Source organism: Megachile rotundata, chromosome 16 (assembly GCF_050947335.1).
Source record: "Megachile rotundata isolate GNS110a chromosome 16, iyMegRotu1, whole genome shotgun sequence".
In the NCBI taxonomy this organism is placed as follows: Eukaryota; Metazoa; Arthropoda; class Insecta; order Hymenoptera; family Megachilidae; genus Megachile; species Megachile rotundata.
In genome coordinates this window covers 8,535,093-8,560,488 of record NC_134998.1, presented here as the reverse complement: position 1 = coordinate 8,560,488, position 25,396 = coordinate 8,535,093, and the positions used below count along the sequence as shown (strand labels likewise).

General features: G+C 38.2%; 2 protein-coding genes across 3 annotated transcripts; both read right to left on the bottom strand.

Annotated features, from left to right (window-relative positions):
* Nucleotides 1-1,384: 1,384 nt before the first annotated feature.
* Nucleotides 1,385-11,548, bottom strand: LOC100874790 (aminopeptidase N-like). Its single transcript, XM_076541662.1, has 12 exons — nucleotides 11,233-11,548; nucleotides 10,675-11,142; nucleotides 8,320-8,772; nucleotides 6,483-6,666; nucleotides 6,207-6,363; nucleotides 6,016-6,097; nucleotides 5,540-5,943; nucleotides 4,337-4,611; nucleotides 4,084-4,274; nucleotides 3,676-3,975; nucleotides 3,555-3,612; nucleotides 1,385-3,448 (listed from the first exon to the last, which is right to left on the bottom strand). Exons 2-12 carry the CDS (start codon nucleotides 11,139-11,141, stop codon nucleotides 3,320-3,322), a joined length of 2,700 nt encoding a protein of 899 aa, XP_076397777.1. The 5' UTR covers nucleotide 11,142; nucleotides 11,233-11,548; the 3' UTR covers nucleotides 1,385-3,319.
* Nucleotides 11,549-11,671: 123 nt separating this feature from the next.
* Nucleotides 11,672-21,454, bottom strand: LOC100874673 (aminopeptidase N-like). 2 transcript variants are annotated; one of them, XM_076541660.1, is made up of 12 exons: nucleotides 21,302-21,454; nucleotides 19,855-20,326; nucleotides 19,280-19,738; nucleotides 17,547-17,730; nucleotides 17,286-17,445; nucleotides 16,018-16,099; nucleotides 15,495-15,856; nucleotides 14,212-14,486; nucleotides 13,953-14,155; nucleotides 13,576-13,881; nucleotides 13,426-13,504; nucleotides 11,672-12,140 (listed from the first exon to the last, which is right to left on the bottom strand). In XM_076541660.1, exons 2-12 carry the CDS (start codon nucleotides 20,313-20,315, stop codon nucleotides 11,928-11,930), a joined length of 2,784 nt encoding a protein of 927 aa, XP_076397775.1. In that variant the 5' UTR covers nucleotides 20,316-20,326; nucleotides 21,302-21,454; the 3' UTR covers nucleotides 11,672-11,927. The 2 variants fall into 2 exon arrangements, with proteins under 2 accessions (XP_076397775.1, XP_076397776.1); XM_076541661.1 differs by lacking the exon at nucleotides 21,302-21,454 and adding an exon at nucleotides 21,098-21,192.
* Between the last annotated feature and the right edge of the window lie 3,942 nt (nucleotides 21,455-25,396).

Genomic DNA, 25,396 nt, shown 5'->3' with positions numbered 1-25,396 from the left:
AGTTATTAACTTTTTGTTTGCGTTGTTTAATTCGTCGAGGTATTATCTTGTCATTATCAGTGGCGGAGTCTTATTTTTAAACCAACGGAAGAGTGAGGGTATATTGCCGAAAAAAATATTGGGCTCCTGAAAATTTTTAAATGTTTAAATTTTTAAATGTTTAAGTTCGTGGATTTATGGACTCATACATTTATAGATTTATAGATTTTTAAATTCCTAGATCCCTAAATTGCTATAACTCCGAATTCCTAAATCCTCAACTCCTTAAACCCTTGAATCCCTAAATTCCCGATTTCCTAAATCCCTGACTCCCTAAATCCCCATCTATCTAAATCGCCATCTAGCTAAATCCCAGTCTACCTAAATCCCCGACTCCCTAAATTTCCAACTCTCTAAATGCCCCATTCCCAAAATCCCCGACTTCCTAAATCCCCGTCAACCTAAATCCCCGACTTCTTAAATTTCCGACTCTCTAAATCCTCGACTCCCTGAATCCCCGTCTACCTAAATCCCCGACTCCCTGAACCCCCGACTCCCTAAATTCCCCATTTCCTAAATCCCCGACTCTCTAAATCGCCGACTTCCTAAATCTCCGCCTCCTAAAATCCCCGACTCCCTAAATCCCCGTCTACCTAAATTCCCGACTCCCTAAATCTCTGTCCCCTAAAACCCTCCCCATCCTTAAAAAAATAATAAAACCACAGTGTTAATTTGGAAATAAGGCTTTCTGAAAAATATAAAATATATTGTACCATACGAAATACATATACTACTACAATGTACACTCGTATCATATTTTTTAAAATAATGTGCAACTTTAATATTGGACTTTCATATCAAAGAAAAACTATGATACTTGATATCAAACTTTCTCGAAAGAAAAATGTAGGCAAAACCCAACTTAGACATCGGTAATGATCGTTACTGAAGTGGCTGATTGTCTTGCTTTTACTATTTACATTAAAAATGATATTTATCGAGATATCAATCTACCGCCAATAATTAAAATAGTACACGTTTTATAGGCTTTGCAGGATAATGTGTAATTGTTTGAAAGATAACTGATGACGTATCCGTTATTGTAATAAAGAAAAAAACTGATTTCTGTCGACTCAGATGACTTGACACTTTTTGCAGGAAATATTTCGCACGTGTGTTTTTTTCAAAATTTTTAATTTTCGATTATATGTAAAAGCAAATATTTCTATATGTATTACAAATTTCAGTAACTTCCTACCGTTCAGTTCCCTTCTCGGCAATATAACCAGTACACTAAACCATATTACTCGAAAAATATCCATGGAAAAGTTCATAATCGTTTTAATTATCCCACGGTGAAATATGAGCCATTTTGATGAATCTTATCTGGGATTAGCAAACAGAATAAGTTAGATAAGGCTTTATTCCATAAATTGATAATTCATTATTATCCAGTATTACAGCGACTTACGATTAGACAAATTTCAATTAATCAACGTCATTTTTAATTGCCACTTATAATCTTTGAACTAGAAGTAATCCTTATAATTAGACAAGTATTATATATAAAACCGAAAAATCGAACTTTTTGCATTCTGTTATCGCGATCGAACGTTTAAGCCTACAAGTTCAATGAGTAAATCGAACAGTGCAGCCTTGTGCATAAAAATGAACGCATAATTTATACAATTAACCTACATTGTAAACTGTTTACGCTCTTTGCGATTTCATAAACTTCCGATTGGAGGAAGAGCTCCTTTAGACAAATTTATGTATCTGAAGTTAACGTTAATATTGTCATAACTATTAATAATTATTACACATACAATGTTTAACACGATGACTTTTTCTAACTCGTCCGCTATCTTTACCCTAAACTAAATGAACTATTATTATAGTTATTATACAAGAAAGTACTGACGCCAACCCACAAATTGGCGCGCGGTGGACAGCTTCAAATGTTAGATAGCCCTTGATAAGTGTCCACATGCAAGTTTATGTTCCATTTGAAAGAGACTTTAGATAGGTGCCCTCGGTAACTGTCCACACGATACTTTCAAATTTTAGACAGCATCAGATGTCGACAATCGACATACAGATAACCCACGAGATGCCGCGTGACCCAAAGTAAAAGAAGCTCCTCACCGTGAACACTTCCAGTTACATTTCGGCGCATAAGAATAATAATGACAACAACTGCTGAAGGCAATGGCTATCTCGCTCACTCGAGAGACGTTTGCCGACTCTCATTGTTTTTCGCCTAATCGGTGCGCGTGACCGGCGAGAGCCAATTGTTCCGCCGAAAATACGTGTGAGGCGTCCATTTTTCTATTCTGACTAGCTCTTCTAAACACGTCGGCTTCGCGCGCCAACTCGTGGGTTGACATCGGTATTGTACTTTTGGGCGCCATCTTAAATGTATACCGATTGCAAATGGCGGTTTAGCGTCAGCTGAGAATATGGAGATTTGCAAGTTTGAGAATTTGGAAATTTGGTAATTGGGAAATTGAGAATTGGGGGTATGGAATTGGGGAATATGGGAATTGGGGAATGTGGGAATTGGGGATTGTGGGAATTGAGGAATGTGGGAATTGGGGAATGTGGGAATTGGGGGAATGGGAATTGGGGACTGTGGAATTGGGGAAAGTGGAAATTAGGGAATATGGGAAGTGGGGAGTATGGGAATTGGGGAATGTGGAATTGGGGAATGTTGGATTTGGGGAATGTGAGAATTGGGGAATGTGGGAATTGGGGAATGTGGGAATTAGGAAAAGTGGAATCGGGGAATGTGAGAATTGGGGAATGTGGGAATTATGGAATGTGAAATTAGAAAATGTAGGAATTGAGGAAAGTGGAATTGGGGAAAGTGGAATTGGGGAATGTGGGAATTGTAGAATGTGGAATTAGTAAATGTGGGAATTGAGGAAAGTGGAATTGGGGAATATGGGAATTGGGGAAAGTGGAATTAGGAAATTGAGAAATCCATAATTTGAGAATTTGCGAATATAGAAATTTACGAATGTAGAAATCTCAAGATACAGAAATTTACAAGTTGAAGAATCTCTAAATTTGGAAAATTGCAACCATAACCAATCTAACCACAGCTCCAAGTGCCAACTCGTGGGTTGACATCGGTATTGTACTTTTGGGCGCCATCTTAAATGTACACCGATTACAAATGGCGGTTTGTCGTCAGCTGAGCGTCCGCACATATTTTTGTTAATTTTTGCTCTTCAATTTTTAAACCAAATCGTAAACGATCGTTTTCTAACCTAATTTCTTCGTTTGTACTAATTGGTATTTACAGTAAAATATTTAGAATAACTTTTACTGGAAACATTTATCCCATATTCTTTATAGCTGTCGACCATTTATCAAGTTCACGTTCGACAATCTCGTCATCGTCTGGCAAATTCGTCATAAATTTTTCCATGTTGCAATGAGGACTTCTCTCGCATAATTTTGTCATCTAACAGAAAAAGATATTTCTTGTTTACAAATAATATTACTCTTTACCGAATATTTATCTCTTAATATTTAGTTCATTTACTTAAAAATAGGGAAATAAATTTTACCTTCTCGGTTCGTTCTTCGTTCAAGGGAAAATCAATGTTATAAAAAATGCCTTTTACACTGCAAAACATGATCATCAATTTACGATAATCATATCGTATATAGGAAATCTCAGTATATTACCTTTCTTTCAATTTTTCCCAATGCCGAAGACAAAAATTAATGGTATCATCTAGAAAAAGGGGATTCCTAAATGCAAATCTGATTATGGCCGCCTTGTATTTATCCGATAGGGTGGTATTATCTGATATTGACAAGTTTAAGTACACTTTAAAAAGTTTTACGTTCTCTGTATAACTCAACGCAGCTAACATTTCCACTGAATTATTTCTTTCGCACATTTCCAACATCTTATACCACAGCGACTCGTTCGCCCTCCGACCAGCATTGTCGTACATCCAGCTTGACAAGTGCGCTGATTTTCTAAATCAAACAATTTACCTATTCAAACTTTATTAAAACTTATATTCTATCATAACTTTCTTAATATCCTTCACCGTCCGTATAATGTTACAAAAATAATCGATGTACTTGTACTTATTCGGATCATCCAAGAAGTCCGCCATTTTATCAGCCGCCATTTTGATGCACTCGTCGTGTCCAAGTAAACAAGCAGCCTCCAACACTTCTGCTCTCATCAACACCGTAAACAAAGTATCCTTAGGATCATCCTCGTAACCAATATTTTTAATCAAATTCTCCATAATGCTCAACATAAAAGCCTGCGAATTAAAACGTTGCTACATTTTCTTAAAAAGCTTCAATTATCAAAAACTTGTATTACCTTGATTGGTTTAGCCGAGGGATACTGTAACGCGAGTTTGTAATTCTCTGTTAGGTACAACAGGTGGGACCACGGTGGGAAATCTTCTTCTTGTTTCATATAAAGAACTAAATCTAGGAACACTGATCGTTCGACGCGGTTGAACATTACCAAGTCTGTGATGTCGCTCATGATTTGGGCACGGGTGAGGACATGTATGTTTGTGAAGTTTTCGGAACGCAGGTACCTGGCGATCTTCCTCCAGTTAGTCTCGTCGTAATTCACACGATAGTAGCCTAATAAGGACAGCATATGTAGCATACACACCACATGTAGCATGTATGACACATGTAACATATACAGCATGTATAACATTGTATACAAGGTATGTAGCATAACATATATGATACATGCAGTGTATACAACATATGTGATATGTATAACATATGTAACATACCCAGCATATGTAGCATACACTACACATGTAGTATATATGGCACATGTAACACAGCATGTATGGCATATACAAGGTATGTAGCATAACATATATGGTACATGTAATGTATATAGCGTATGTGACATGTATAACATATGTAACATACCCAGCATATGTAGCAAACACAACACATGTAGTATATATGGCACATGTAACACAGCATGTATGACATATACAAGGTATGTAGCATAACATATATGGTACATGTAATGTATGCAGCGTATGTGACATGTATAACATATGTAACATACCCAGCATATGTAGCATACACACAACATGTAGTATATATGGCACATGTAACACAGCATGTATGACATATACAAAGTATGTAGCATAACATATATGGTACATGTAATGTATACAACGTATGTGACATGTATAACATATGTAACATACACAGCATATATAGCATACACAGGAGGTATAGCACATATGGCACATGTAACGTATGCAACATGTATAACATATGCAAAGTATGTAGCATGTACAGCATGTATAACATATATGGTACATGTAGCATATACAGTATATGTAGCATATATAAAGCATGTAGCATATACAGCATATGTAGCATATATACATAACAACATATTGTCACAAAACATAACTTGATCTTCAAAAGACCTTGAAAAATCGCACCTCTCCTAAAGTCCCCACATTTTCAACAATACTGCCACATACAAATATCTGATCTCTCCGTATCCTCCACCTAACCTAACCATAATTACCACTTTGTTTCTTGTTAACTATAATCCAATCCTCCGGGTCGATTCCCTCCACAGTCAAAACTTCATCCGGTCTCAACCAGTTCATCGTCCTAGTGTCCTCAAAATTCAGATTCGACCCTGTCGTATAAGTGATCGGCACCCACCATTGATAAGTTTCGTTATTGTCCTTGAGAAGGTTATTGGGCTCGTTCTCATGTACATGTACGAACACATAATCTTCTTGCTCGAATGTCACGTCACCGGTTGAATAATTACGTTCGACGGTCACCAGAGGATATCTTTTCTGTTTGATCCAGGTGTTCATGACTTCTCTCAGGTTATAGTCATTGTGGGGCACGTCTGAGTTGTCCAGGGCAGTCTGCAGGGCTCCCCAGAGGCAGTCGGGATCTGCAGAGTCGAATTCGCTGAATAACATAATATTTGGTTTAATTTTGAGGAGGACAATAAAATACAGGGTTAATGAAAGGAATACTAACTGTTTGTCTAAGTAGCCGATGAGGCCCCTGCGGAAGACCTCTGGAGTGACGATGTTGGCCAGCATATGCAATATAGAGGGAGCTAAAATAATTGAAGGAGACATTCTACATAATAATAGATAGATAGATATTCTACATAATAATAATACATAGATCCATGTTAATGGAGTATAATATACACAACAGTACACCTTTGTTATAAACAGAAATCGAAAAGGCCGACTCGATCTGATCAGGCGACTCCAAAACCGTGTCAATTGGATTTGCATTCCATTCAATATCCATGGTCAGAGAAAATTGCAAGGTTCTAGCTATGAAATAGTCCATGTTCCTCCACTCTTTCAAAATCTGCAAATTATGTTTTAGTTGTGTACTCCTCGAGCTGCCTTAATGCACGGCTCTGGCGGTCGAAGCCGTGCATTAAACGAGCATATGCAACTGCTACGGGAACGACTTAAGAGAATGACCTTGTCTACGATGTATTGCTGAAAGTACGAAGCGAAACCTTCGTTCAGCCAAATGTGGGACCACGATTTTGGGCTGACCACGTTACCGAACCACTGGTGCGCTAGTTCGTGGACTACTGTTGTTGCGATCGAGTACTTCCTGTCGAAGGAGTCTTCTTCTTCGTTGAAGGCGAGATTCCTTTCTCTGGAAATGTAGTTTGGATTGAGTAAGTTTGGATTGAGGGACTGGTGAGAAGGTTGGGATATGGGGACGTTGGGACGTTGGGATGAGGGGACGTTAGGATGTGGGGACGTAGAAAAATTGGGATATAGGGACGTCGAGGAATAGCAAAGTGGGGGGATAGCAAAGTTAGGACATAGCAAAGTTGGGGGATAGCAAAGTGGGGGGATAGCAAAGTGGGGGCATAGCAAACTTGGGGGATAGCAAAGATGGGGGATAGCAAAGTTGGGGGATAACAAAGTTGGGGGATAGCAAAATTAGGGCATAGCAAAGTTGGGGGATAGCAAAGTTAGGGCATAGCAAAGTTGGGGGATAGCAAAGTTGGGGGATAGCAAAGTTGGGGGTTATCAAAGTGGGGAGATAACAAAGTTGGGGCATAGCAAAGTTGGGGCATAGCAAAGTGGGGGGATAGCAAAGTTGGGGGATAGCAAAGTCGGGGGATATCAAAGTTGGGGCATAGCAAAGTTGGGGCATAGCAAAGTTGGGGCATAGCAAAGGTGGGGGATAGCAAAGTGGGGGGATAGCAAAGTGGGAGGATAGCAAAGTTGGGGCATAGCAAAGTCGGGAGATATCAAAGTGGGGGGATAAAAAAGTTGGGGCATAGCAAAGTGGGGGCATAGCAAAGTTGGGGCATACCAAATTGGGGGCATAGCAAAGTTGGGGCATAGCTAAGTTGGAGCATAACAAAGTTGGGGCATAGCAAAATGGGGGCATAGCAAAGTTGAGGCATAGCAAAGTTGGGACATAGCAAAGTTGGGGTATAGCAAAGTTGGGGCATAGCAAAGTTGGGACATAGCAAAATGGGGGCATAGCAAAGTTGGGGCATAGCAAAGTTGGGACGTAGGGACGTAGAGACATTGAGAAGTTGGGGCATAGCAAAGTTAGAACATAGGGACGTCGGCACGTTGAAAGGGTGATGCATAGGGACGTTTGCGACGCAGAGAAGTTGGGTCATAGGGACGTCGGTGCATAAAGAAGTTGGAGCAGAGCAAAGTTAGAACATAGGGACGTCGGCACGTTGGCATGGTGATGCATAGGGACGTTTGGGACGCAGAGAAGTTGGGTCATAGGGACGTCGGTGCATAAAGAAGTTGGGGCATAGTACAATCAACACGTTGGGAAGGTGAGATATAGGTACATTTTTGACGCAGAACAGTTGAGGCGTAGGGACGTGGGAACGTAGAAAAGTTGGGACATAGGGAAGCTAGAATGTAGGGAAGTTAAGACATACTGAAATTGTGAAGGAAAGTTGGGATGTTAAGACGTTCAGTGATGCAGCATCAAACAAATGTGACTTCAGGAGGTTAGGACGTAGGGATGTTGGGACGTCGGTAAGTGGGTACGTCGGTAAGTTAGAACCTCACATCATGAAATTAGCCCATAATGAAATTGAGACGTCAACAAAATGGTTCCTTGAAACATCGACTTGGAATATTAAAAAGTCCTCAAATTAACAAATTACTAAATTGAAAGCTGCTAAGTCACAATACGAAATATGAAATCACAATATGAAAATACAACTACCCCTCAAATTAAAAATGAAAATAAATTTCAAAATACAATAAATCTTTTATCTCATCAAAGAATTTCTCCATCGCATCATATAAAGAAACGTACGGATATGTAATAAGTCCCCAGTTCTCCATAGCACCAGTCGCATGCTGAGGAAGAGCCACATGGTCCATCTTGGGCACTCGAACAGTGCTATTCGTGTACTGTTCCAACTCCCTCGCTGCTTTCTCCGCGATTTCAAGAGCAAACTTAAAATATGGAATCAACTCTCTTCTGCCCACGATATTAATTGAACCATCAGAATTCGAGACGTTCTCATAATCGGCTATTACGAAGGCTACCAGATAGCTGGACATAATAGGTGTCCTCTCAAAATGCGTCCACACTTTTCCATCGGTTTCGTCGTACGATTTCTCTCGTGCAGGCATGTTTGACATCGCTGTGTAATTATCGTAATGTTTGATGGAAATATTGTAGGTCGCTTTTAAAGCAGGCTCGTCCCAGCAAGGGAACGCGTAGCGAGCGTAGGTTGCTTCGAATTGAGTGGCGACGACCCATCTATAAGTTTGATGCAATATATCAAATGTAGGGCTTTTGGAACTATACGAAGTGTAGGGGTTTTGGAACTGTACAAACTGTATGGGTTTTGTAACTATACAAACTAGAGGGCTTTTGTAACTATACAAATTGTAGGGGTTTTGTAACTATACAAACTGTAGGGCTTTTGAAACTATACAAACTGTAAGGCTTTTGTAACTGTATGAACTGTAGGGCTTTTGTAACTATACAAACTAGAGGGCTTTTGTAACTATACAAATTGTAGGGGTTTTGTAACTATACAAACTGAAGGGCTTTTGGAACTATACAAACTGGAGGGCTTTTGTAACTATACAAACTGTAGGGGTTTTGTAACTATACAAACTGAAGGGCTTTTGGAACTATACAAACTGGAGGGCTTTTGTAACTATACAAACTGTAGGGCTTTTGGAACTATACAAATTGTAGGGCTTTTGTAACTGTATGAACTGTAGGGCTTTTGTAACTATACAAACTAGAGGGCTTTTGTAACTATACAAATTGTAGGGGTTTTGTAACTATACAAACTGAAGGGCTTTTGAAACTATACAAACTGTAAGGCTTTTGTAACTGTATGAACTGTAGGGCTTTTGTAACTATACAAACTAGAGGGCTTTTGTAACTATACAAACTGGAGGGCTTTTGTAACTATACAAATTGTAGGGCTTTTGTAACTATACAAACTGAAGGGCTTTTGGAACTATACAAACTGGAGAGCTTTTGTAACTATACAAACTGTAGGGCTTTTGGAACCATACAAACTGCAGGACTTTTGTAATTATACAAACTGCAGGACTTTTGTAACTATACACACAATAGGGCCTTAGTAACTATACGAACTGTAGGACTCTTGTAACTATACAAATTTTATAATTTGTGTAACTGTGGTTGTTAAATTTGTGAACTATGCTTGCTATGTTGTCAGTAATAGAACTGAGTGAGGATGTTGTCAGTAATAGAGCGTCACTGGGTAGCGATATGATGCTTGTATTTAAATAACACTATACAAATTTTGTAGCTTATATCACTAAGGTTATTAAATTTGGAACTATTAAATTTGGTTATTAAAAAAGTTATTAAATTTGTCATTAATGGAATTGTAGAAGTGGAACGGTGGGGTAGTGGCAATATAGTTAGAGCGTCACTGGATATGACGCTTGTACTTGTTTATGGTGATGAAATGAGAAGTTAGGAAATATCGAAAAGTAGAAAACTAAGGAACTAGAAGACTAGAGAACTAGAAAACTAGAAAAATTGATAATTCATAAATGTAGAAGTATCTCTTGTAAAGTACCTGAAACTGCATGTGACTTAAAATCTTCTAAACCCACTATAAATTGCAATATAGCAGGAGACTCTTATTTCTCTAATTTTCTAACCCTCCTATAAATGGCAATATAGCAAGAGACCACTATTTCTCTCATTTTTTAACACCCCTATAAATAGCAATATAGTGAAAGACACTATTCCTCTAATTTTCTAAACCCCTATAAATAGCAATATAGTGAAAGACACTATTCCTCTAATTTCGTAAACACTCTATAAATTGCAATATAGTGAAAGACCCTATTCCTCTAATTTTCTAAACCCCTATAAATTGCAATATAGTGAAAGACCCTATTCCTCTATTTGTCTAAACTCCCTATAAATTGCAATATAGTGAAAGACCCTATTCCTCTAATTTTCTAAACTCCCTATAAATTTCAATATAGTAAAACACCCTATTCCTCTAATTTTCTAAACCCCTCTATAGATGGCAATATAGCGAGGGACCCCTATTCCTCTAATTTTCTAACTCTCCTATGGCAATGTATCAAAAGATCTCTATTCCTCCTATTTTCTAAACCCCTACAAATGGCAATATAGCGAGACTTCCTAACTTACACTGTATTCCCTTCCTCGTCTTCATAAGAGCTTTTAAAACATCCAAATAAATCGTCTCTAATATCTCCCAAGAATTTCATGTTCAACCAATAAACCCCTTCTTTCAGAACCGTACCAAGACCAATAGTCAATTTCTGCGTCTCATTATCGTGCTCGTGCACTTCTGGCACAATCACACCGCCATTTTCTAAAACTACTCGCGTCGCATTCTCATCCACCTCTAACTCCATCATATGTAAAACGATATTCGATGTTGGATCGAGAACTTTGAATTTTATACTAATTTCTCCTTCGAATCCAGAATCTCCATCGATGTCTGGTATTATTTTGAGGTTATAGTGTATCGGCACTGTGGTGTTTGGCAAACGATAGTCAATTTCTGTTTCGTTTTTAGCTTCTGAGTCGCCATTTTGCACTGGTAATGCTGCTGTGCCGCTTATGAGCACGAAAATTGCGATTGCAAGCATTCTGCAATATAACGAGAGGTACTTGAATAAGATAATTAATCACAGTTTTGCTCTTTTCACCAAAGAAATAAAATTTTCAAAGTATATTCACCTCACGTATAAAAGTTGGAATTCAAAAGTTGACAATTTTTGGAACAATAAATTTTGTTTTATTGCAATGTGTTAAAAATTCTACTCACATTATTAAATCTACTTTAGTTACATCAAATTAATTTTTGCCAAATGTATTTATTTCTTAAGAACACTAAACACTTAATTATTTTTTATAACATTTTCAAAGAACAACGATTTCAACTTGCAGAACTACATTTCTTTAGTAGACAACGATTCTAACTGTTCCGCTTTATAACCCAGCGAATAATTGCGTGAATAATCAATGAAATTAACCTACGTCCTCCATAATTAAACAGTGTTCAACAATGCACAATAGATCTCTTTTTCGAAAAGGCCGAAGAAAAACAATGAAAATTACCATTTTTCTATCCAACGCTCGAAAACATTAAACGGCAATATAATAAAAATAAACTTACTCCAATAACGTTCAATTTTTATTATAAACGCCCTGTAATACAAAAATATATAATTACAGACATATTTCAATTATTTACAACATATTCAGTTACATTATTTAAGTTGAACGTTATCTCAACGTTTAACAAAATGGCGCTCCCTTCAAGGGCCATAGGATACAGTTTACAAATAAACGTCCTACGATTCTTACAACACAACCTAGTGTTTATTCGTTTAGTGCTCGCTGGAGCAAAATTACTATTACGCTAACAATTATTAGTAGAAGCGTGTAATAAATAGTGAGAGGGCAACGAGGAGCGACGCGAACGTTACAGATGTGGCACTGCTGAACACGTGTTGATTCTCCGACAGCCATTTTTCAACTTCTGCACCGTAGGCATCGACCCAGTCCATATTTGACGATGCTTTCTCTACGACGCTCTGCAAATCTTCAGCGTTTAATCCTTGTCTGCCCACGAAACGACTCAGCTGAAGGGGAAAAAATTGTTTTATATTAGAAATAATTGCATAAAGGTAGGAGACCTTATTGGCAAGCTAGAGGGCGGTAGCGCTGCAGTGACGGAGCCATGGGGAAGTTGGGCCGTAGGGAGGTGGAGACACAGGGAAATTGGGGCGCAAGGAAGTTGGGGGGGAAGGGAAGTTGGGGCGTAGGGAAATTGGGGCGTAGGGAAGTTGGGGCGTAGGGAAGTTGGGGCGTAAGGAAATTGGGGCGTAAGGAAGTTGGGGCGTAGGGATGTTGGGACGTAGGGAAATTGGGGCGCAAGGAAGTTGGGGCGCAAGGAAGTTGGGGCGTAGGGAAGTTGGGGCGTAAGGAAATTGGGGCGTAGGGAAGTTGGGACGTAGGGAAATTGGCGCGTAAGGAAATTGGGGCGTAAGGAAATTGGGGCGTAGGGAAGTTGGGGCGTAAGGAAATTGGGGCGTAGGGAAGTTGGGACGTAGGGAAATTGGGGCGTAAGGAAGTTGGGGCGCCGGGAAGTTGGGGCGTAAGGAAATTGGGACCTAAGGAAATTGGGGCGTAAGGAAGTTGGGGCGTAGGGATGTTGGGACGTAAGGAAATTGGGGCGTAAGGAAATTGGGGCGTAGGGAAGTTGGGGCGTAGGGATGTTGGGACGTAGAGAAATTAGGGCGTAAGGAAGTTGGGGCGCCGAGAAGTTGGGGCGTAAGGAAATTGGGACGTAAGGAAGTTGGGGCATATGGAAATTGGTGCGTAAGGAAGTTGGGGCGTATGGAAATTGGGACGTAAGGAAGTTGGGGCGTAGGGAAATTAGGACGTAGGTACATTGGGCCTTAAAGAAGTTGGGACGTAGGACGTTAGGACATACAGAAGTTAGGACATCAGTAAGTCAGGATTTTGGTAATTTTCTGCGTCGGTAAGTTAGAATGTCGATAAGTCAGACTTTGATAACTTTCTGCGTCGGTAAGTCAGAACGTCGGTAAGTCAGAATAACTTACTCCATCGGTAAGTTAGGAGGTCGGTAAGTCAGGACGTTACTAACTCGCTGTCGGCAAGTTAGTACACTGCATCACAACAGTCTACCCTAATAAAGTTGAGCCATCGACAAAATACTACTATATATCATCAAATAGTTCAACACCTCATGAAAATTTAACCATTTTGCAATAAGATCCAAGACTGTAATCGGAAATTCAAAGTTGGAAACCATAATCTAATCAAAAGCTAACACAGCTTCTAAGTGTATCTACCAAAAGTCCTTCATCAGTCAACATTATAACAAATATCTGTTAATCGTACCTCAACATATTGGCTGTTCTTCGTGATGCCGTTCGCAATTGCCTGTACCGTCGATGTGATAATGTCCTTTCCGTTGGGCCTGCAATAAAAAAATGAACATCACTCATCATCCTAACACATTAAGCGATTCGTACTAAAATCGTTAATTACAGTTGTTTAATCCTCTTTTGTTCGCTCTTGAGCATGTCTATAGCGAGATCGACACCCTCGTTGTGTTCGGACACAACAGCCTGCACAGCACTGCTGAAGCTCAGTACACTGCCCTCCTTAAGTGTAGAATTAATGAAGTTCTTCAAAATTTCAGTGGAGTCAGGGCAAGCCAAGAGCGCGAACATACTCTTCCTTTCGTCCTCATCCCTGATGTCCTTCAGAATAGCCTCAGTCTTGTTCCAAGTATCTGCATTAGCGTTCCTCAGTCCAGCGCAGATGATGTTGTTCTTCAAATTGACATCCAATCTGCGAATTAACGAAAACCGTAGAAATATAATCGTGTGCACGTCTCCAAAGATGGCTCATAAGACACTCACTGATACTGAGCGGAGTTGTTAAGCCACGCCTTAAATTCTTCCTCAGCAAAGCTCTTGCACTTGTCAAGCCCAGCTCTGCAGGTCCATTTCACCAGGTTCACTCTGAGAAGCTTCTTAAGATCTGTGTCCTCCTTCTGCTTATCCTCCTCGAGCTTGAAGAGGACGTCGTCGACCACCGATTTCGTTATGTATTTCACGTAAAGCTGCAACCATTCCAAGTTAACACCTCCATGCCCTCCAAACACGTCCCTCAACCTACCTTGAACACGTTGTAGTGTTTGGAGGTGCGCAGCATGTTCTGCAGGAAGTTCAAGTTCCTGAAGGCCGTGGACCACACTACGAAGTCGGTCTCCTTGTTAAGGTAGTTCGTCAGACTCAACGCGGTGCTGTACTTCACATGATTGGCGCGGGCCAGGTTCAGAACGTCGTCCACGAGCTGAGCACGGTTCACCGGAACTATCACATTGTGGTCATCCTTCAAGGCCTTGTCCAGCTTCTTCCAGTTGTCTTCGTCATAGTTCACGCGGTAGTAACCTGGAAATCGAGAAGATTCATGGTGAGGTTCAGGGTTATCCAGGACCCAGTAAGGGCGGAGGTCACTTCTCAGGATCGAGTAAGGTCCCAGGTCACCTGCGTGGATCCAGTTGGTTCCCAGGTCATTCGTCAGGAGCCAGTAGGGTCCGAGGTCACCTGTCAGGACCCACTTCGCTCATAGACGTTAGGGCACAAGGAAGTTGGGACGTAGGGAAGTTGGGACGTAGGGAAGTTGGGAGGTAGGAAAGTTGAGACGGTGGGAATTTGGGACATAAGGAAGTTGGGACGTAGGGAAGTTGGGACATAGGGAAGTTAGGATGTAGGGAAGTTGGGACATAAGGAAATTGGGACGTAGGGAAGTTGGGACATAGGGATGTTGGGACGTAAGGAATTTGGGGCGTAAGGAAGTTGGGGCGTAAGGAAGTTGGGGCGTAAAGAAATTGGGGCGTAAGGAAGTTGGGGCGTAGGGAAGTTGGGGCGTAAAGAAATTGGGGCGTAAGGAAGTTGGGGCGTAGGGAAGTTGGGACGTAGGGATGTTGGGACGAAGGGAAATTGGGGCGTAAGGAATTTGGGGCGTAGGAAAATTGGCACGTAGGGAAGTTGGAACGTAGGGAAGTTGGGACGTAGGGAAGTTGGGACGTAGGGAAGTTGGGACGTACGGAAGTTAGGGCGTAGGGAAGTTGGGCCGTAGAGAAGTTGGGACGTAGGGAAGTTGGGACATAGGGATGTTGGCATGTAGGGAAGTTGGGACATAAGGAAGTTGGGACGTAGAGAAGTTGGCACATCGGGGTCACCCATCAGAACCCAGTAAGGTCCCAAGTCACCTACTAGGACCCAGTAACATCCCAGGTCACCTACTAGGACCCAGTAACATCCCAGGTCACCTACTAGAACCCAGTAACATCCCAGGTCACCTACTAGAACCCAGTAACATCCCAGGTCACCTGCTAGGACCCACTAAGCTCCCAACTCACCCCCCACGCCCCAGTTCACCCCCAAATCACCTACCACTTTGCAAAATATTAAAGATGACCCAGTCGTCCTTCTTCGCAGACTCGTCAATTTCCTTGGACGCCTCGTTTGGTCCTAACCAATTCTCCGGTTTTGTCTGCTTGAAGTCAGCCTTGGAGGAGGTGGTGTACGTCAGAGGTATCCACCATTTTGTATCGTCGGTCGTTCCGTCCGCAAGGAATCGCTGTTGTGTTAGTTCCAGTTTACCGTTGTCCTTCCTCTTCACGGTCAACACCGGATACCCTGATTTGTTTACCCATGCGTCCATCACCTGGTCGAAGGTGACGTCCGACCATTTCCAATTCGATTCATTCTGGAGAACTTGGAAGAGGTTGTACGACTCGGTTACATTGAACTTGCTGTAATTACACGTACGAATGATTATGGTGGCTGGCAAGATGGCAGTCGACAACTGCCAGATCGCACGCTGTATAAATTTTTTTTGTTAAGGTAGTTGAACATTTGTAGGATTTGGTAAGAGGATTCTTTTGAAAAATTATTATTATGTAGGAATACGTACTATGTTTCTAGGTAGTTTTTCAGTCCAGCACGGAAGACGTCGTCAGTTAGGATGTGAGACATCATTCGAATAACGGCTCCGGCTGTAACAAGTATATTATATTTATTACATGAATAAATCGGCAATATGACGAGAGTTTACTACATAATGTAGTTTTTTTGGAATCAGATCGTAGGGACTAATCTCGATAAAATTCCCAGATGTCGATCGCATCTCGATAAGTAGACTTGTACTATGGACTTTGCGTATCAAGCAATGACTGAACGAAATTTTTAATTTTCCTCTTGCGCTTTATCTATAGCCGGTATTTGCAACGAGGTTACCGATGGATAAGATAGCACCGTATTAACACCTTTGTACGGTAATCAATAAAAATCGTTAAATGTCAAGATACTGTTCTACTTGGAGCGCCATTATAGAGCACTTCATTTTAGGAAATCGAATTATCATATATATTAATATGTATCATTAAATGATATTAATTTCCCATATTCTCACTTCACAAATTATCTTATTCCACAATTCTCTAGATTCTTAACTCCCTAATTTCCCAAATACCCAATTTCCAAATTCTCTAAGTTTCCAACGCTCTAATTTCCCGATCTCCTAATTTCCCAATTTTCTAATTTCCCGATCTTCTAATTTCCCAATTTCCTAATTTCCCAGCGCTCTAATTTCCCGATCTCCTAATTTCCCAATTTCCTAATTCCTCAGCTCTCTAAATTCCCGATCTCCTAATTTCCCAATTTCCTAATTCCCCCATTCTCTAAATTCCCGATCTCCTAATTTCCCAATTTCCTAATTCCCCAACTCTCTAAATTCCCGATCTCCTAATTTCCCAATTTCCTAATTCCCAACTCTCTAATTTCGCTACTCTCTAAATTCCCGATCTCCTAATTTCCCAATTTCCTAATTCCCCAGTTCTCTAATTTCCCGATCTCCTAATTTCCCAATTTCCTAATTCCCCAACTCTCCAATTTTCCGATCTCCTAATTTCCCAACTTCCTAATTTCCCAGCTCTCTAATTTCCCGATCTCCTAATTTCCCAACTCTCTAACTTCCAAATCCTCAAATCCCCAAATTCTCAAATTCCCAAATTCCCAAATCCCCAATTTCCCAAATCCCCAAATTCTCAAATCCCTAATTTCCCAAATCCCCAATTTTCCAAATCCCCAAATTCTCCAATTAAACGATGTCAATGTCTCTAGAAAAATTCTTACGAAAAAGTTTTAGAAGATAACGCAATTAATAATGAAATAGGAAATTACATTTCTGGTAGGCGATGCTGTCGAAAAGTTTGCTAATTTCAGCAGGAGTCGAAACGTCGTGGTTCATGGCGCGGACAGTTTTAACCGCGTCAGCGATGAAAGCGTTGCCTTGGGTGTTGTCCACAACGAACGTCTCGTCCAGACGCCATTCCGGTTTCCACTAGAAAATAAATTTCAAACGTAAACTTACGTTCTGATAACGTCATTATGAATTTGTCGGCCATTTTGATTCGCTCATTGACCTTTCATAACATTGTTTACCATGTGAGCGATGAAATATTGCAAGTAATCGGCGAATCCCTCGTTCAGCCAAATGTATTTCCACCATTTTGGACTGACTAGGTTTCCAAACCACTGATGGGCGAATTCGTGGGCGATCACTGTGGTTATGCTCTGTTTGCTGCGGAGGGTGGTTACTCCTTCTTCGTAGAGAAGAGCGGATTCTCTGTAACAAATTTAAAAATTCATGTTTAATATTTTTTTTAATGAATGCATGTCACATATTTGATGATATAGTACTTGAAATATGAAATGTATATTGGATTTGGAAAATTGCAATTTGTACCGTGTCATTTTTCCCGCCTTTTTTTTCAAGATGGCCGCAGACAATGGCGTCTGAGAAACTAATCGACCGCCATATTGTTAACGTCCTTTAGTAAACAATTAATTAACCACAATATATTTAATTTTGTAGAAAATTTCATGTAATAAATAATTAATTAACAACAATGTATTTAACCTCATGGAAAATATAATCTAGTAAACAATTAGCTATCTATAATATCGTTAACGTCGTAGAAAATGTCATGTAGTAAATAATTAATTGACTGAAATATGGTTAAGGTCATAGAAAATATAATCTAGTAAACAATTAATTAACCACAATATATTTAATGCTGTAGAAAAGGACATCTAATTAACAAAAATAAAATGAACCTAGAAATTAAAACATCATAAGAAGTGATGAATCGAGAATTAACCGTGTCTTCCATATCACAAGTTTCCGTTTCGAAATGGTATCAGATAAACATTTTTCTGACATCCATTACTTGTTAGCAATAAATTAATATTGACAGTCCATATCGTTACAATCATTGATATTATAAATTCTTTCACGAACTGTTTGCATTGTGATAGAAACTTTTATGGTATAAACGAGAGTAAACTTGCGTTTTTATGTCACTTAAGTTGTCCGGTCAGGTGACGACAAAATGGCGGCGGTCGAATAGAACTTAAGGAAACTAGAATTTACATTTGTAGATTTCAAGGTAAATTATGTATTGAAATGAAGTTTATTTCTGAGATAAAATGAAGGATTGTGAGAATGTTGAAGATTATTGGGAACTTGAAGTTTTTCAAATGTTCATATTACAAAAATTTACTTGGTACAAGTAGAATTCAGAATCACCAAAAAAATGCGAATTCCTATTTGAAACATTTGAGAAATAATTTCGTGAACAGTAAACTGTCATAAAAAACCTAACCTAAATCAAGAGAAAGAGGTAACTAGCCTAACCTAACCTAAACCAAGAAAAATAGATAACTAACTTAAACCAGGAAAAAGAGATAATTAACCTAACCTACTCTAAACCAAAAAAAAAGAGATAGCCAACCTATCCTAAACCAAGAAAAAGAGATAATTAACCTAACCTACTCTAAACCAAGAAAAAGCTAACCTAACCTAAACCAGGGGAAAGAGTTAATTGACCTAATCTACTCTAAACCAAGAAAAATAAATATCTAACCTAACCTAACCTCTCCTAACCCAACTTAAACCAAGATAAAAAGATAATTAACCTACTCTAAACCAAGAAAAAAAATATCTAACCTAACCTAACCTCTCCTAACCCAACTTAAACCAAGATAAAAAGATAATTAACCTACTCTAAACCAAGAAAAAAAGTAGCTAACGTAACCTAACCTCTCCTAAACCAATAAAAAGAGACAATTAACCTAACCTAACCTAACATAAACCAACAAAAAGAGATAATTACCTGTAGGTTACAAGTCCCCAGTTCTCCATAGCGCCAGCAGAGAAGTCCTTAATAGAAATTTGGTCCATCTTCCCCAGGGTAGACACGCCATACCCAATTCCCGTATATTCTTCCAATTTTTTCATCAAATTTTCTCCCGCATCCAAAGCGTACTTCGCTTGGTCGAGTGCGTGGGGTTTGGTCCATACTCGGAAGCTATCGTCAGAAGTGTTAACCTTGCCATAGTCGGATACCACGAACGCCACCAGGTACGTAGACATATCCGGGGTCTTCTTAAATTTGGTGACTCTTTTGTTTCCCTCTAACTTGTCCTCGCCTTCTGGGTTCGTGTTGGAGATCGCGCTGGTTTCGTTAGAGTGAATCAAGGTCAGTTGGAAGGTCGCCTTGAAAGCGGGCTCGTCCCAGCAGGGGAAGGCCAGTCGAGCTCCTGTTGGCTCGAAGTGTGTCGTGGCGATGTACCTAGAAAAAATATATTTGTAAGCATTTTGAACATGGTGTAATTGTCACATCGATCCAACAACTTAGTTTAAGCAAAACAAATTTAACAAAATTTAGGAAAATTGAAAAAGACTTACCGTACTTCATAATTTTCGGTAAAGTATCTGCTTCTGTAAAATCCTCTCTTCTGATCGTTCAGTGTGCCAACAAAGTCCATGCTCAAGACATAATTCTTTCCCTTGGTGAGCTTAGTCTCCAAGGGAATGGTCAACAATTCCTCTACTTCATCATACTGTTCCTTACCAACAGATAAATTTTTTTTTTCAACGGGATCTTGAACCACAATATTCGACAGGTTCAACTCTTTCTTATTCAAAACCAAAGTATAAGTGTCCTCCAGAACCTTGAGCTGGACCGTCTCACTTCCAGTGAAAGTGAATTTCTCTAAATTTGGCTCCAGAGTCAAGTCATAGTGAGTCGGCTTCACGGTAGTCGGCAGCCTGTATCTGACGCGGTTTGAATTTCCCTCCTCCGCGGCTACGCCCTCGAACGCTACCTGACACGTGATCAGCAGCACGAGTAACCCTAATCTCGACATTTCCGATGAATCTGGAAATTTGTTATGTAATTGTGTAGCAGAAATTTTTGTATAATCGTGTTGAGCTTTTGTGAAGATTTATGTTACCGCATGTTTACGTATTTAAATAATTAAATATATTTGAGGAAGGGAAAATAGACTGTGGGTGTTCGTGCAAATGTTTTTGGGAAGTGAAGCTAAAATTGTGTTTTAATTTAATTTAATTTAATTTATTAATTTAATATTCGAGTTATTAATAATTGAAGTATTTTCAGGTAGTTCAAAAGTTCTGTCGGTTTTAATAAAAATGAGAGACAATTTTTAAAGTGAAAGTGTCCTTGAATTTAATCTGTCTTCACTCCGCCATTTTGAATATTTCTGAGCAACAAAAATGGTTGCTAGTTGAACTTCATTCTTGCTAAGTAATTATTGTAATAATTGAACATCAATAATTATTATTTTAATGAAACATTATTTTATCTGAGCCTTGATTTTTAATCACTCACTAAATTTTACTTTAAGAAATTTTTTAAAGCTTGATATTCTAGTAAGACAAGTATTATCACGACTGTATTTTATATAAATATTAGTACATTATCTTGAAAGTAATTTCTAATTCTACATCTACAAATTTAAAAATGAAACATTCATCAAAAACTAACTACTAAAACAATTTCTGTTTATATAATATATAATTAATTTAATAAAACAGATCTCTAAATACTAAAACAATTTCTGTTTATATAATATATAATGAATTTAATAAAACAGATCTCTAAACCGACCAGAACGTTTGCACTCACCGAAAAAAATCAAAAAGCCACGAAAATCACTGCCACTTCAACATCGCACCAATTTAAATTTCCCGCGCAAACGATACTCCACACAGGCCTCTCGATTTTCGCTCGAATTCGAACCGTCACAAAATTAGAAGGAAAAAATTCGGAAGTCAGAAGCAATTACGGAAATATTTGGAGAATTATGAAGAGATTAGAAAGATAACGTACCTTTCGTGCAAAGGAATTAATGGCCGATCGCTATGGCTAGCGATTCGTTTGTGGAAGGCTTTGTACAAATGTTCCTGCTTTATAGGCCTGTCACAGTAGGATTATTATCGAAAATATATCCAACTTTTCTAATCTTATCAATGCGTTGTCGCGATCGGAATTATGATGTGTCCGGCGTAACGCGATCTATTGTATCCGTGAAATTTCTTTCGAATCGATACATTTTCGAAATCCGCGTTACCGATAATCGTGGGGATCGATATATCGAACGATTCCGTGTAGCCGTTGCAAGAATTTGAATATGAAATGGTAACTTCCATTTTTTGTTAACTTATCGTCAATATCGTTCGGTAATTCTTAAGAACGATTTCGACAAAGTTCGACTGATCTTTATCGATGTACGTCATTCGTAATACACGGGAGATTTTCGCAGTTTGCTGAGTGGAACTTTTATGTAGTTACGTGTTTAGTAATTTTTAAGTTGACTCTCGTTATATTGCCGTTTTTGCATGGAGTTCAAGGAAGGGGATTATGGGTTTAGAAAATGGATTAGGAGTAAATGAATTTGATGGTTTTTGAAGTTGGGAAAATATAAACTTTTAGATTTTTCGATTGATGAGGTTTCAAGTTTTTTAAGTCTCAAATTAGCGAGTTCGTAAAATTTCCAAATTATCAAATCTCCCAATTCCTTTATTCTTCAATTCTTTAATTTGTCAATTTCCTAATTTCCCAATACTCTAACTTTCCAGCTTTCTAATTTCCCGACCTTCTAACTTCCCAATTTGCTAATTCCCCAACTCTCTAATTTCCCAATTCTGAAATCCCCAAATTCTCAAATCCCCAATTTCCCAAATCCCCAATTCTCTAATTTCCCAATTCCCTAATTTCGCAATTCTCTAACATCCCAACTCTCTAATTTCCCGATCTCCTAACTTCCCAATTTCCTAATTCTCCAACTCTCTAATCCCTAAATTCCCAAATCCCCAAATTCTCAAATCCAAAATTTCCCAAATCCCCAATTCTCTAATTTCCCAATTCCCTAATTTCCCAATTCCCTAATTTCCCAATTCTCTAATTTCCCAACTCTCTAATTTCCCGATCTCCTAACTTCCCAATTTTCTAATTCTCCAACTCTCTAATTTCCCAATTCTCAAATCCCAAATTTCCCAAATCCCCAATTCTCTAATTTCCCAATTCTCTAACTTCCCAACTCTCTAATTTCCCGATCTCCTAACTTCCCAATTTTCTAATTCTCCAACTCTCTAATTTCCCAATTCTGAAATCCCCAAATTCTCAAATCCCAAATTTCCTAAATCCCCAATTCTCTAATTTCCCAATTCTCTAACTTCCCAACTCTCTAATTTCCCGATCTCCTAACTTCCCAATTTTCTAATTCTCCAACTCTCTAATTTCCCAATTCTGAAATCCCCAAATTCTCAAATCCCAAATTTCCTAAATCCCCAATTCTCTAATTTCCCAATTCTCTAACTTCCCAACTCTCTAATTTCCCGATCTCCTAACTTCCCAATTTTCTAATTCTCCAACTCTCTAATTTCCCAATTCTGAAATCCCCAAATTCTCAAATCCCAAATTGCCTAAATCCCCAATTCTCTAATTTCCCAATTCTCTAACTTCCCAACTCTCTAATTTCCCGATCTCCTAACTTCCCAATTTTCTAATTCTCCAACTCTCTAATTTCCCAATTCTGAAATCCCCAAATTCTCAAATCCCAAATTTCCTAAATCCCCAATTCTCTAATTTCCCAATTCTCTAACTTCCCAACTCTCTAATTTCCCGATCTCCTAACTTCCCAATTTTCTAATTCTCCAACTCTCTAATTTCCCAATTCTGAAATCCCCAAATTCTCAAATCCCAAATTGCCTAAATTCCCAATTCTCTAATTTCCCAATTTTCTCTCTTCCCAACTCTCTAATTTCCCGATCTCCTAACTTCCCAATTTCCTAATTCTCCAACTCTCTAATCCCTAAATTCCTAAATCCCCAAAATCTCAAATCTCCAATTCCCTAATTTCCCAAATCCCCAAATATCCACTCCAAAAATCCCCAAATCCCCAAATTTCCACTCCAAAAATTCCCAAATCCCCAAATTTCCACTCCAAAAATCCCCAAATCCCCCAAACATTAAATTCCTAAATTCTCAAATCCCCAACTTCTCAAATCTCCAAAATTCCAAATTCCTACCACACAAGTTCGACCTTGAAGATTTTCCCCTCCGCTTTCACCGAATAATTCGAGCAACTCATTAACAGACTCTTAATCAGCGCACAAAACTGTAGGAAATCTCATATATTCTCTTTACTAGATATTCAAACAGAAATTCAGTGCTAGACAATGTAATTTGAACTGTTTTATAACTCTGTTTGCCTACCTTCCGTGCGTTATCGGTTTCTTTATCTACAGTAATTAAATTTATTTGTGAAACGCGGCCTGTTACTTCGATAACAAATTAAATACCTTCTACCAATTCAATCGAGACTCATAAAAACACTTCGGATGTATGTATTACATTTTTTTCTTTTTTGATTATGTTCAATTTTTATGATTACTTTTAAACTCGTTTGTAAATTCCCGCCATTTTTTCGAACGATTTAAATCAAATCTTATTATATGTTAACACTGTTATATTTTTGCATAATACAGTTTTTATGCTTGATTATTAATGTATAAATATTTATTCATTTGTTTATAATGAGTTATTAAGAATATTTTAGGTATTTTAGTGGGTATGGAAGAAGTATGTGAATAATTGTAAATAACCTCCTTTCGCTAAGGTCACCTCAGTGTTGTCAGAGCGTCACAAAATGGCGGACACAGAAGAGGACAAAATGTACAGAATTAATTTTTCTGTTTAGCAATGAAAATTGTATTTACGTATAATAATTTATAATAACAATTGTTGATACGTTACATTATAATACACGTTAAATACATAATAATAATAAACTTTATATAAATGTATATGAATACATAATAATAATAAGGTATACATAAATGTACATAAATACGTAATAAAATAAATATACGATAAATGTAATCATGCAGATAATAGATATAATAAACATAAATCTACGATAAAAATATAAAGATTAATAAAGATAACCAATACAATTAATACATAAATATAGACATTATTAATTTCACAAAAAAATTAATGAATAATAATTTTACGAAAACGTATGACAAATCAAGTATCGATCACTATTGCATCGAACCTGAAATTGAATGGCACGTAAATTCTTCGAACGATGACAAATCATCTTTACGGATAACAGAAGTTGGATATTATTACGAAACCGATATTAATTTTCCGTAGTCTTCTTTGATCGATCGAGATAATCGTCGGAATAAAGTACGTGTAAGATCAAGGACGTTGATTATGTATACATAGAGAAGAGTACGTTTAAGAAAATAATTACTGACAAATTGAAAAATTTTTTATTGCGGATGCAATAATGTGTAATGCGTTTTATGAATGAGGCGGAATTGTGATGTCATTGCGCGCCGAATCAATCATTTTCGCACCCTGATAATACAAATCTTGTACATCCGGAACGAAGGACAAGTCATCGTTTTACTCGGAGTTTATTTATGAAAGAGAATGTCTTCGATTTCGCAATTCCATATTCCATAATAATGATACGTGTGATATCAGTTTTTATCTCGATCGTTTAAATCGTGTTCTTTCATTTTAATCCGGAAGGTTTAATATGTTTGATGGAATATGTAGCTTGGAAGATGTAGTGAAAAGAATTGTATAAAATGTTACTTGTTTAAAATAAATTAATTATTAATGATACTATATTGTAGTATTAAATAATACTGTAAAAAAAAACTGTAAAATATACTAAATAGTATTATGTTTTGCAAACCGAGAATTGTATATTTTTTCGAGGGTACAAAGTTCCATATTGTTTTGAAATTAAACTATTGAATAAAGTAGATACTTTTCGAATTATCTCTGATCAAGCTTCCGGGTTTTTCCCGATTTCAGCGATTCGATTATCTCGTTTAATCAGGGCTTGTTAAGGCTTGTTAAGGAATCTTAAATGTTCTTTTTATTTGATATTGTATTCAT

Bases quoted from the DNA above. Each gene is read 5' to 3' on its own strand.
- LOC100874790 (XM_076541662.1), bottom strand. From the start codon at position 11,141: ATGCTTGCAATCGCAATTTTCGTGCTCATAAGCGGCACAGCAGCATTA. The intron at 4,275-4,336 runs GTAATACAAGTT...TTTAATTCGCAG, and splicing joins CCTCGGCTAAACCAATCAAG to GCTTTTATGTTGAGCATTAT. The intron at 3,976-4,083 runs GTACATCGATTA...TGTTTGATTTAG, and splicing joins GATGATCCGAATAAGTACAA to AAAATCAGCGCACTTGTCAA.
- LOC100874673 (XM_076541660.1), bottom strand. From the start codon at position 20,315: ATGTCGAGATTAGGGTTACTCGTGCTGCTGATCACGTGTCAGGTAGCG. The intron at 19,739-19,854 runs GTAAGTCTTTTT...TATTTTTTCTAG, and splicing joins ACCGAAAATTATGAAGTACG to GTACATCGCCACGACACACT. The intron at 13,882-13,952 runs GTGAGTGTCTTA...GTTAATTCGCAG, and splicing joins AACAACTCCGCTCAGTATCA to ATTGGATGTCAATTTGAAGA.